Here is a 13,371-nt window from a genome sequence, read left to right on the forward strand (position 1 = left end):
ATCGACTCGTCTTGTTATACTGATGAATAACATATATACTTTGTGCGTTCTGCCACGCCTATATTCGCACTAAAGAAAATACAATTTTTTATCGATTTCAAGCAAAGTTTCAATCAAGTATGTAAATACTTTTATAATTGAGTTTAAGCTGATTTCGGTCATTTTTTCTCTGTGTATTACACAAACCATCAAACTGCCAACTGTTCAACCAAAGAGTTCAACTAAAAGAGACTTCGACTTCCCCATGGCGATACTAACAAGAAGTGACAAATTGATGGTGTTAAAGCTCATTAACTTATTTAATGCAGCTATGTGTACCAGATATACCATAGCACTAACTACTTAAGCTTTATGCTCGCAAAACCCCAAAAACCTCAAAATAAGGCGCGCCAATTATCGACATGACAAATTCGTTATCATTTATTTCGGTAACTTGCTGCTGGAGACCGACAAAGAGCGCTCTACAAAGTATGCAGAGGGCGACGTATCAATGCCCGAGCATAGCCCATAATAATACATGTTAATAATGCTCAGAGAAGCTGTCCATAAATTGACAAAGACATGCGAGGCGACGGCCACTGGTCCTGGTCCTGCTTCTGCTTCTGCTCCTGCTCCTGCTGCGGTTTCAACCTGCAACTGCGGTTGTGAATCGATGATCTTGCTAAAAGCGGCCTGGGGTTGCACGTAAGCTGTGTCGAACTCTCCACCGGCCAGCCATTCATGAATTCAAACTAATTGTATTAGCAAGCAGTTGCATTTTGGCTCAAGATGATGCTGATGCTGGAACGGACTCCACATCGAATCTGTGCAGCTGCATGCAGGTGGCAGCGAATAAGAGAACGGACCCTCGGACAACCGGACAGTCGTCGGTCGGCTTAGTTCAGATGCACAAAGACCAACATAAAGCTCGACAGGAAGAAGTTGCAACCGAAATCGGACCGCATCTTTTGTTATTTGGTGTCGTGGTGAGTCGGGGCTAAACAATTTGTGTAATTGACAAATTGACGGCTGTGCTTTGTGCGGAAGCGCTCGTAGCCGTAAATTGTCGCCAACAAGGAGCTACTTGTAAATATTGCACATTAATACATATGTATTTGTTCATAGTATTAGTATATTAATACTTGTACATACATACATAGTATATATACGAGTTAAAATATTCTATATGCTATGTATATATTTGTCGGCCATGAATGTATGTAGCTGGTAGCTACCAAGGCTCGCGTTGTCGATCATTAAATTAAGTCATTAACTATTTAGGCAAGGCGGCCAGTCGCGCACAAATCTTTTATTCGCAATGCAGGGTCTTCACCGTTTGGCGACGCCCAAAAATGCTTTCAAAAAACAAATAACAACAGCCCAGGAACAGGAACAGCGTGGCGCTTCGCAAACAGCGACATAATTCCCATAGTCTGCGGTAAATGAGAGGCGCAAAATTCGTTACCAATCAAGAGCAACAGCAAAGACCGTTCTCTCGACAAATTGGCTTCGTATCTTCTGAATGATTGAATGCGTCGATGATGGGACAGGGTACGAGAAGTGCTTTGCTTTCTGCTGCTGCTGCTGCTGCTTCTGCTGTTGATGTGGCTTCAAACAGTTATGAATTGGCCGCCTGCGCTGAGCCTTAAAACAGCTTAGCCCCTTTGTCGGTTATCCGCCGAAGATCATCGATGGATGTTGCCTTCAATGCGCGTTTGTCGAAGTCTCAGCTTAAACGGTATGATGTTGTGAAACTTTAGTTTTTGTCCTTTTTTATTTTGGCTCATCGTCGGATTTCGGAGCGGTGTTGTTGTTATTATTGTTGCATGCGACTGCTGAAAGCAGATCATCCCAACACTTAACTTAATTTGGCAGCCACACTCTGGCGCGCCGTGGCGTGTAATTATTGGCACAATACTGCTCTGACCTTTTTTTCAGGTATTGGGATCTTTGTTGAGCATGTGTCGCGTATTTGTTTTGGCAAGTAATTTCGAGCGAACTGTCTTCAAATTGATCGCAAAGCGCTAAATCGATCACCTTGCCCATATAATAAAGGTTAATCCAAAAAGTGCGAGTCTCCGTGAGAATTGATACACTGAGATAAATATTGCGCCTGAGATGCAGATGCTTGGAAGTAGTGGACTTCCATGAAAGAGACTTCTAGCAATCAAACTGTTCTATATTGTGTTTTAATAAGCTATATAAATACGTAGGCCAACTTGAAAAATGGAGCCCAAATGGAACCTGCTTAACAAATAATAATTACAAATTAGACTAAGGTACTAATTCGAAACCAAATTATTCACTTTTTATACGTTGTACCCATAGGGTAAAAAGGGTATATTAGGTTTGTGCAAGGTATGTAACAGGCAGAAGGAAGCATCTCCGACCCCATAGTGTATAAATAACAGAGTAATTCACTTTCACGCGTGTATGTAAGCAGCACAACGTTGAGCCAAAGCAGCAACAACAGCAACAGCTGCGGGCAGCGCTGCCGACAGAGCTGCAGGCGGCGCATGAGCAGCGATTTTTCTTATGGCTATAACTTTCTTCAGAATTGACCTATCATGATGAAATTTGGCACACGGACACATTAGTACTAACTGGATGTACCTATCAAAATTCCAAGAATTACGGAAGTTATAAGAAAAAACACGAATTGCGGGGGAGTGGAGGGGTGCATCAGAAAAAAAACACAAACTCGTCCTTTCTCGGACTTAGGAAAACCTGGATACCAAATTTGGTTATTCTAGCTCTTATACTTTCTGAGATCCTTGCGTTCATACAGACGGACGGACGGACGGACAGACGGACATGGCTATATCGACTCGTGTTCTTATCCTGATCAAGAATATATATACTTTGTGGGGTCTGCCACGCCTCCTTCTGTGAACGCAAGGATCTCAAAAACTATAAAAGCTGGAATAACCAAAGTTAGCTCTCCTAGGTCCGAGAAAGGACGATTTTGTTTTATTTATTTTTTTAATTTTCCCCCGCTACAGAATTTCGTCAATACTGTCCACAAAGTTATATAAACCAAACTTTCTATATACACCTAATTCGGTTTCTACTCGGTCTTTTTTTACACGGTTTTGATCTAACACGTTTTGAAAATTAAAACTGGTAGAGAAGCTAAATTCGGGTGTACCGACTTTGAAATACTCTGTACATATGTCTAAAAAAATTATAAAAATTTTAAAAATTTAAAAAATTAAAAAAAAATGATCGATTTGGGCAGCAAATATATTTATGGCTATAACTTCCTGTTAAATCGGTCGTTCACTAATTGGGGGTATTTGCAAAATTTGAGTTCGAAATTCCAAGATTTATGGGAGTTAGAGAAAATCAGGATTTGCTGTGGAGAGGGGGGAGGAAGGGAAATTCAAAAATACACATTTTCTGCGTATTCACATAAGACACCTTGTCAAGGGAGTAGGCAGCTTTTACCAAAGGGGGGGCCAAAAAATGAAAATTTTGATTAAATAATGCAAGATGCATTTAAAAAACAAGTAAAAAAAGCTAAAGTCGGGTGTCCCGACTTTGAAATACTCTGTACATATGTTTAGAATAATTATAGAAATTAAAACAAGTAGAGAATCTAAAGTCGGGTATCCCGACTTTGAAATACTCTGTACATATGTGTATGTCTCGTGTGCCTGAGCAAAGCAGTAACAACAACAATATCTGCGGGCACTACTTGGTCCTATGTACATATATGGCTATAACTTCCTGTTAAATCGGCCTATCATGATGAAACTTGGTATTTGGACTTATAATAACTAAATGGAGGTATTTGCCAGTTTGCAGTTTGAATTCGAAATTCCAAGAATTACGGGAGTTACGATTTGCGGGGGAAAGGGGGGAGGGAGGGAAATTTCAAAATACGCATTTTCTGCGTATTTACATAAAGCATCTGGGACTAAAATTTAGTGTCCCTAGGTCTTATAGTCTCCCAGATATAGGCGATTATACGAATGGAAAATCGGGGAAACCCCATAGGAGGGAAGTGGGTGCATCAAAAAAATAAAATTTGGTGTCTCTAGCTCCTATGGTCTCTGAGCTCCAGGTGTTCATACAAACAGACGGACCGACAGACAGACAAAGATCGACTCGTCTTGTGATGCTGATCAAGAATATATACGATCCCCGACCACTATTAATTCGTACGGCATGCTTTTTTACCCGTATGCAATGTTCAATAGACGATATTTTCAATACTAATGAAGATAACACATGCAAACATATTTTCTTCTGAAATATCATTTTATTCTCTTAACTTTAGAAAAAAAACTTTTGTTGTACAACAACAACTAGATCTCATATTTTGATCCCAGATACCTTATATAAGTACAAAATACACTTCCCCGCTATCAGTGATTTTTCAAAACTCAATGTCTTGGAATTTTTAGCTAGAATTTGGTAAGTGGTTATGTGTCTTTACATAAAGTTTCATCATGATAGATCAGTTATGAAGAAAGTTATGAAGTTATAAAAAGTTATAAGTGTAATCTGTCCCCCAGCTCTGTCCGTAGCTGTTGTTGTTGCTGCTGCATTGCCTAAAGTCAGAAATAAATTCTTTTGGCTGATTACAATTTGGCCCACCTTTTATAAAAACAATTTTACGGCTTTTGGTATCACTTTTTCAAATATAGTTAATACTTATCTTTCTGAGTCATGAATGAATAAAAGATACATTAAAAAACGTAAATAATTTAAAATTTGTTGTTTTTTTATTTTCAGCTTAAATTATAATATCTTAATCACTGTCTTCCATCGGTATATTATCTAAATGAACAATAATATTTAAGTAGTAATTTTCTACTGGATTAAATACGACCTACACCTACCAATCTTGTTAATATATAGTATATACAGAAAAGGTACACATTTTGGCAACTAACAATTTATATTCTCGTAGCTCTCGCTCACCGCAGCAGATCGCCCAAAGCAGAAATATAAGTTTGAGCCATTTGCAGTGTTTCATGTTTGGAGAGCTGACGATCTTGGCCCAGGCACGGAAGATATTGACGTAGTCTATCGAATGCCTGGTTCAAATTCTGCATTCTTCGGCGCTCTCTGGCATTGGCAGCTAAGCGGCGCTTTCGCTTAACTACTGGCGAGATCTGCTTGTTACGTCGCTTCTTGCCCTGGGCAGGCGTCGCACCATCCTGAGCCGCCAAGGCAGCATCCTCGCTATCATTCTCCCCCAGCTCGAAGGAGCCATCATTGCCATCGAAGTCCTCGCCGCCACTGCCAAAAAGCAACATGTCGTCCTCATCGTCGACACTGTCATCAAATAGCGCTGCATTGTCAAAGTCAAAGGCCTGAAAGTCATCTGTATATACATTGACTGGAGCAGGTGGAGCGGGCGCTGAACTAGTAGGCATTGTGGATGAGGAGGGGGCAGCTGCTGCTTCTGTATCTTGGTGCTTACGTGTGTAGTTGCGTTTCGGCTTTGGCGCGGGAGCTGTCGCCGATGTCGTAGATATTTTTGCTGTTGCGGTTGCTGTTGTTGTTTCTCCAATTGGCGTTGTTAATGTCTTGCAGGTACCTGCATTTGGTGAACCCAGAACTGGTAACGCTGGTGGTTGAGAGGATGCAATCTGCTCCAGAGGCAGTCCAAATTGCTGTTGTTGACCCTGCCCCAAACTGTTGCAGCCGTTTGTATAAATGGTGTTCAGGTCCACATATTCGGGGCTCTCCGAGCGATAGCTGGCCGGGGACGAGGTAATCCAACCATCTGAAGAGGCCTGCTCAAAGCTAATAAATCCATTGGAGGACAAATAATTGCTGGAGTTGGCCAGTGAGGTACAATTAAACTGATAATGCGTCATGGTGGGGTTATACGCAGCCATCGGGTTGAAGTAGGGCTCTGACGCGTTGGCTTTGAAGCCTTGCAAGTCTTCCGAGGTCTTGTAGTAGTATCGGTAAATTTCACTAGACGACATGCTGCTTCGGTTTCGGCTTCGTTGAAATAAAAACTGTGCGTTCGCTCGGGCTGCCAACTAGTATCTGACTGAATACTTGTCCTGTCGTGCTATTTATACGCGCGCAGGCAGACAACAATGAAACCTACCACAGCAGGTAAGGGACAGGTAAGAAGCCGGCGATGTTGCCGGTGGTTGTTGCAAACAAGTTGCCTGTCTAGACGTCTGCCTGTTGGTTGGCCTGCTGGCCTGCAGCACGTGCTCACAATCACTCACAGTCGGCACACACTCCACTCATCTACAGCCGGCCAATGGGGGACGGTGGTGAGTTTAAAGTATCCGTCTTGGGAAGCTTAAAAGTGCACGCTTAAAAAATGGCTGCGATGCTGCGAATTGCTCAGCTATCGGTAGGCCACATCTCGACTGAGTTCTACTTAATAGTAAAGTCGACCCGTGGCTATCAGCACCTATCTAAAGCCACTAACAAGATAATTATAGGGTTGGGTAAACCGGAACAATGGCGGAAATACAAACAAAACCCAAGCGCCGCCAATCTGCGTAGTGCAATCGAAGGAGTAACACATTTATTCAAAACAAAGTACTGCGAAATTTGCAAAAATCCAACCGCAAGCCACTACAATCCTAGTTATGACAGTTGGCTGTAGGCAGAAATGTTTACCGAAGATCTAAGGCGGCGTGACAAAGTAAGGCACTCGAATTGTCAGCACCGAAATGGCAAACTATCTTAAGTATCTTATCTAAATCGGGAGACAGCATGAAACAAACAGAACGAGTAACAAGCAACGGACATGGACTCACCGTTGACCGCAGGTATACCCAACTCCGGTCTGACCCTCACAAATTTGCCGCCGACAGGCGATTCGCCATGCTCATTACCCATACCTACCCATAAAAATATCGTAATGAAAAATCTTGTTTATTACAACTTGGCAAATTTTCCCAAATGATACGCTGGTTCGGAAACCTTCCCTCTTTCGGCTCTTTCTTATTAGGTGGCGTCAAGCACACAATTGACCGCTCTCCGTCCGATCAAAGGACTGGCTGGTCATCTCTGTAATCCAGTCCGCCTACCTTCTATTTCGCTTGCCTAATAAGCGTGCGCGGGCTAACTAACCTGAATAGTTGAGCGTGTGTTTTACTGCACGCAGTAAATACACTGAGATCATAAATTTAATGTTTGATACTTAATATTACATTTGGAAGCGAACATTGCAAGTGTTATGTTTATTCACTTAAAAATTGTCAAAAAAAATTACAACTATCCATTATTAAATGAAAGAGGGATAGCAAAAAAAGTAAAAGGAGACAAAATAAATAAATTAAGAAATACCAGTACAATTTAAGAACCGGTACATTCAACAAAAAATGTCATTAATATTTTATAAGAATTTTAGGATCTAAAAGAAGAAATATGTATCTTTCGATCCAAGTGTTTCGTTTTCAATCGAAAGCATTTTCTTTTATAAAATTTTATATTTAAATAACACTAGTTGCTGGCCGATCTTTCTCCGTGTATAAAGGGGGAGTATTATAAAATATATTTAGTCACTCGCTACTCACTCTTTCACATGCATGACGAGGCAAAATTCTCGTACACGGTGGTCCTGTGAGCACGCCCTTTTGTCTAATGATTCCTAAGAAATCGCAGCGCGCTCGCATTTCATATCGAGCTTCTATTGCTTGCCGCAATCTTTGATGTGCCGCGCCCACCTACCACAAGCAGTAGCACGCCCCACGATGCCTTCAGCGCACACACTTTTTGCAAAACAATGTAACGGCTGCACAAGTCTATATCTTCCTGCGCATCTACCGAGGACACACTGGGCAATAAAACGCTGTCAATTAGATAAAAATGTCACACAACAAACGGAACGCGGAGCAGGCAATCGAATTTATTGGTTACACTTGTTCGAGGGATGTTGTGGCTCCTTCTTGTGCAATTGTGACAGTTGCACAAGTGACGCCTTCGGTTACACCTGCAGGACCTGCACAACCACTCGATCGTATCGCCTATGTTGTTTTTTTTATTGCAATGGCTATCGGCATTAGTTGATGCCGAAGTATCTGCAGCATATCGATTTTAATTTTACTTAAATTTACATTTTAAATGCCTCACATTGCTCTACCCGCTGTAAGCTGCAACAAAGGCATGCGAAGGGAAGGAGCAGCGGAGCAATTTTTTCCCGACCTCAAGAGCGCCTTGCGTGCCTGTCAGTTATTGTTATTGTTATATTGTTTGCTGCAAGCTACCAATGAGCAATGCGGCATATACTACCAAATGGATCATGGCAATGGGTCATTTTCGTGCTCGTACGACACAGACAGAGCAGAATCGACAGCTTGTTACGACCACAATCATATCAACATTCATAAGAAAGTACTTATGTATGGTTTTACACACCCTGTCGGGAATGTTCTTTAATCTTCCTAAGTTTCTCTTTTGGATTTTTTTATGTAGGCTACTTTGAAGGTTCACCCCTTCCTGAAATTATTATATACTTTTGTGGACTATGACTTGTAAATTAGACGCAATTTAAGTGAGAAACTACTTCAATTTGCCGATGAGAGAAACCTCAATATTTTCAATTAAAACCGATTTAACTGTAGTCTCGGAATAAATCAAAAGAATCCAAGAAATTCAAACGCCATTTCCTATACAAATATTCACTATTTCTTTAAAATATTTTATCTTATATACTTTCCGTAATGTCGATCTGATCTGAATTTGGCATAATATATTGGGATCGACTCAAGTTTGAGGTCATTGTGAAAAGCTTCGATTTTGTTTGAGCTCGAACGGTCCGTGCAAAATGTTGACATAATTAGCAATACACTTTTGAGCCAGTGCTTAAAAACACTTTTTAAGCTTTAAATGTAGCCTGCGACTGCGTTCTTATCAATATACAGAATACATTCTGTTTTTTACCCTTTACCTACCGTGAGTTAATAATGCTTAAAGCTCCCTTTCAGATCGAGCTACGAGTAAAGCACGGAAATTCGTTCCGTTTGCAATCGGTGTGGTTTGAGAGCAGCGTGCCCAATTTCATATGAAAATCGATGTGACCTGGTGGAGGTAGCTCTTCTCTCAAAATACTTGTACTACGCGTGTAGAAGCTGGAAAAAAGTAGGCACACGTCAGCGAGTCCTATTAGCAAGTCCCTCTGGGCCGTGAAAGTGTTGTCGGCCAGACGCTGCAGCATTTTTGCTGCTGTAGCCCAGTTTTTTGACTTGAGCAGTGCGTAGCATAATTGAAAAATTTGTATGTTACTTATTTTATTAGCACTTAACACTACACCCTCAAGCATTTAAGCCAATTACGTCAGGCACTTTGCAAAATGAAAGGAAAAGCGAAAACATGCCTGCTGCATGTCAGTTGCATGTGGGTGGCCGAACGATCCCTCCTGCTCTTCGGCATGCGACTTTGGGCGCTTATTAAATTTAAAATTCATTAAAGGCAAATTTAATATGGAATTATAAAAAGGAGTCGCAAGGAATCAACAGCGGCACAGCATTGCAACAATGGATGCCACAGTACGCGTCGACTATTTGACTTGGACTGTTTGATGTGCAAATATTGACGGCACTCGTTGAAGAGCAAAAAATGGAAATAAAATACAATTGCTGGTCAGTCGGGGTAGCAGGAGAGGCGGCAAAAAATTCAAATGAAAATCAAAGCAAATACGGGTGTGTGCATTTACACTTACCAGCAGAGGTCTGCGTAAAATGTTCACCAGCTATTCGAAGTAGGTACGAAGATTAAAGCTAGCTAGGAAAGCCCTTGCGACATAGCCTGATGCCCACAATGAACGCCTGCTTATGCGAAAGTGATTGTCACTTAGTTAAGAATCGCTGTTGCGACGATGCTAATCACGGATACGGAAATTCATTTATTTTAATAAAAATAAAACAAGAAAGGAATGCTAAAGTCGAGCAGGCTCAACTCTTAAATACCCTGTACCACCCCACAAAAAAGTAATTTAATTAATTAATTAATTTAATTTAATTAATTAACTAAATTAATTTAATTAATTAACTAAATATTAACTAATTAAATATAAAATATTCCATGCATGCATACATACATTTACATCAGAATCGTGCCTTATGCGTGTTTGTGTACTTGTACATATGTATGTATGTGTGCATTGGGCCTGGTTATATGGCTATAACTTTCTTTTCGATCATTCTATCATAATGAAACTTGGTATACGGATATATAATTACTAACCTAATGTGACTACCAAAAGTTCAAAATTCCAAGAATTACGGGAGTTATAGAAAATTGGTAATAGGGGGGGAGTGGGGGGTTGGATCAGAAAAAATGAACAAACTCGTCCTTTCTCGGTCTCAGGAGAATCTGTATACCACGTTTGGTTATTCTAGCTCTTATACTTTCGGAGATCCTTGCGTTCATACAGACAGACAGACGGACAGACGGGCAGACAGACGGTCAGACGGACAGACGGTCAGACGGACAGACGGACATGGCTATATCGACTCGGCTTGTCATGCTGATCAAGAATATATATACTTTGTGGGGTCTACCAAGCCTCCTTCTGTGTGTTCCATGTGCACTCGCACAAAACTAATATACCCTTGTACCCTTTGGGTACAGGGTATAAAAAAACAAAAACGAAAATGAAACAAGAAAGGAATGCTTAAGTCGAGCAGGCTCAACTCTTAAATACCCCGTACCACCCCACAAAAAAATAAATTTAATTTAATAAATTTAATTGCAATTGGTGGATGAGAAAAAATGAACAAACTCGTTCTTTTTCGGGCTCAGGAGAATCTAGATACCAAGTTTGGTTATTCTAGCTCTTATACTTTCTGAGATCCTTCGTTCACACAGACAGACGAACAGGCGGACATGGCTATATCGGCTCGGCATACTTTTTGGGGTCTGCTACGCCTCCTTCTGTGTGTTCCATGTACACTCGCACAAAACTAATATACCCTTTTTTTAATATGGCTATTAATAAATTGCTCACGAGCATGCAGAGTCCTACTAGTGGGTGTAAATGCAAGCACTCCACAGACTGCCTTGGTGACGTGCACCACCCCTTTCAAATTTTTTGAGCAAATATCGCATAAATCGCTCAATGTTTACACACAAATTATTGCATGGACCAGGGCATGGGTCCCATGTAAAATTTAAACCAGATTATACACACGTTTACTCGAACGCAGAGGCCGGGACAGAGTTCAATGCTACTCCTACTGTGTCATTGTTTGGGCACGCCCGCAGTTCAGGAGCGGCCGCGGCGTGGCTTTTGAAGAATATATGGCATACTGATTGTTATCTTCCGAGCAGAACAACACAGTATTTGTCGCACGAATTAACTTTAAGGCGTTTGTTTCCATGCCAGCATCAGGTACACGGTCTGATTCTTATCAGTAGGTACATATGTCCTTATCGAGTATGTCGAATTGTTGTTTGCGTCTGCTGATCCTATGCTGTCAAAAATCGCAAGTGCCTGGCGCCAGCTTCGATCTGGCGTGACTTGGCTTATGGCAACTTAAATTAATTCGAGCATATTAATCTTGACAGCGATTTGCCTAGGCAATCAAATATTAATTTTACACGGTGTATGGAGTATATCCCTTTTATGTCGGAAGTAGGCATCATAACCGACAAATTGTGATTACTATTTTGATAGGCGCGCACAGGATCGTTCTAAAGAGCAGCATGGCCAAGTGGTCCGGTCAGGTTATCCCACGTTGCCCTTGCTCTCTTACCCAGATCAGCGCGATGATCAATTCAAATTTGAAACATTGGAAAAAAACAAAAACAACAAAGTAAGCATAATGCAACATGAAAAGAGAAATCTACGCAATCACTTGAGAAAAATCAACAGACAGACTCACTGTGCAAGGACCTCGAAAATGGTAAGGGTGTGCACCTTCGCAGCGCCGAGCAGCAACAACAGGTGGCACGGAAGCCGCACAAAATAAAAATGATTAAAGCAATAAAAGCGCATACAAAAGGCCATACAAAAAATAACAACAATTTTTAATAAGATTTTTTCCGAACACTTTGACTGCGATGCCCAAAAATATTTGTAGCAACATTGCGAGCCTAGGATGCGCAACCAACTTCCGATCCTTGGTAGGCGGGACGCTGGCCTCAGTCGCACAGCGGGTAAAGTGTGAGAACATTTTGCGGAAGGATGAGGATGAGGATGTGGCTGTAGCACAGAGGCAGCGATACCCAATTATGAAAAATGATGGCGAAGGGTTGCGCACCCAGGCAACTATAACCTACTCATGCACGTGGTCAAGATTCACTTTCCTTACTAGAGTCTGTGACTCACTCACTAAATGCCCTGCCTATGTAGGCAATATAGAAGATACATATATAGTACAAACAAAATGTCTTAAAAACATTTTATAAAATTTCTCTAGCTTAAAGAATACTTTCTTTTTAGCTCTCTCCTCCACTGCGGCTTATCCTTTTTATGAGCCACCACCAAATTTTTAATTATCGTTTGTTCTGAAAACCAGAACCTCAATTCAATACAATTATTACAATTGTAATTAAATATCCTCAAACAAATACCATTTATTTCATAATATTTCGATTATTTATCAAATATTTGTGAAAAAACATAAAACATACTTGGTGCAGGACCTTCCGAGTTGATGGTAATTTTGTCGGTATTTGGTGTCAGTCGCTAAATTCCTCTTTTTATACGCTGTACCCGTAGGGTAAAAAGGGTATATTAGGCTTGTGCAAAGTATGTAAAATGCAGAAGGAAGCATCTCCGACCCCATAAAGTATATATATTCTGAATCAGCATGACGAGAGAAATCGATCTAGACATGTCCGTCTGTCCGTCCGTCCGTCTGGATGAACGCAAGGATCTCAGAAACTATACGAGCTAGAATAACCAAAGTTGGCAGCCAGATTCTCCTAGGTCCGAGAAAAGACGAGTTTATTTTATTTTTTAGAATTTTCCCTCCCTTCCCCCACTACAGAATTTCGTCAATAGCGTCCACATTTCAAATGCTACCTAAACCAAACTTTGCACACATAATTTATATGTAATAATATATATATATCATAATAATAATTTAAAAAACAGGTTTAAAATTTAATCCAATTCGGTCAATTCTAAGAAAAGTTATTAGCGAAACAAATTCTCTACAGTACAACCCCCCCAAACTGCAGCAACAAGTTCGCTCTTCTTCTTCCTCTTTTTGTGCGCATGTAACTCAGTGACGGAAGTTTACCTGGGTACAGGGTATTACACTGTCGGGCTTGCTCGACTGTAGCGTTCTCTCTTGTTTCTGTATACTGCGAGTATATGCATAAACTATAAAATGGAGTTCACTATGCTAAAACGTTATGCATGCACTAAATGGTATGCCTATATAAGTTCATTAAAAAGTGTCCGAACATATTTAATAAAATAGATTAACTAAACAGAGCCAATCTTATTGG

General features: G+C 40.7%; 1 protein-coding gene across 1 annotated transcript; it reads right to left on the bottom strand.

Annotated features, from left to right (window-relative positions):
• Positions 1-4,904: 4,904 nt before the first annotated feature.
• Positions 4,905-5,927, bottom strand: LOC115625526 (protein atonal). The gene has a single exon (XM_030520595.1). It carries the CDS (start codon positions 5,925-5,927, stop codon positions 4,905-4,907), a length of 1,023 nt encoding a protein of 340 aa, XP_030376455.1.
• Positions 5,928-13,371: the final 7,444 nt, after the last annotated feature.

The sequence above is a fragment of the Scaptodrosophila lebanonensis genome, unplaced genomic scaffold (assembly GCF_003285725.1).
Source record: "Scaptodrosophila lebanonensis strain 11010-0011.00,11010-0021.00 unplaced genomic scaffold, SlebRS2 tig00000072-arrow-pilon, whole genome shotgun sequence".
Classification (NCBI taxonomy): domain Eukaryota; kingdom Metazoa; phylum Arthropoda; class Insecta; order Diptera; family Drosophilidae; genus Scaptodrosophila; species Scaptodrosophila lebanonensis.

Bases quoted from the DNA above. Each gene is read 5' to 3' on its own strand.
- LOC115625526 (XM_030520595.1), bottom strand. From the start codon at position 5,927: ATGTCGTCTAGTGAAATTTACCGATACTACTACAAGACCTCGGAAGAC.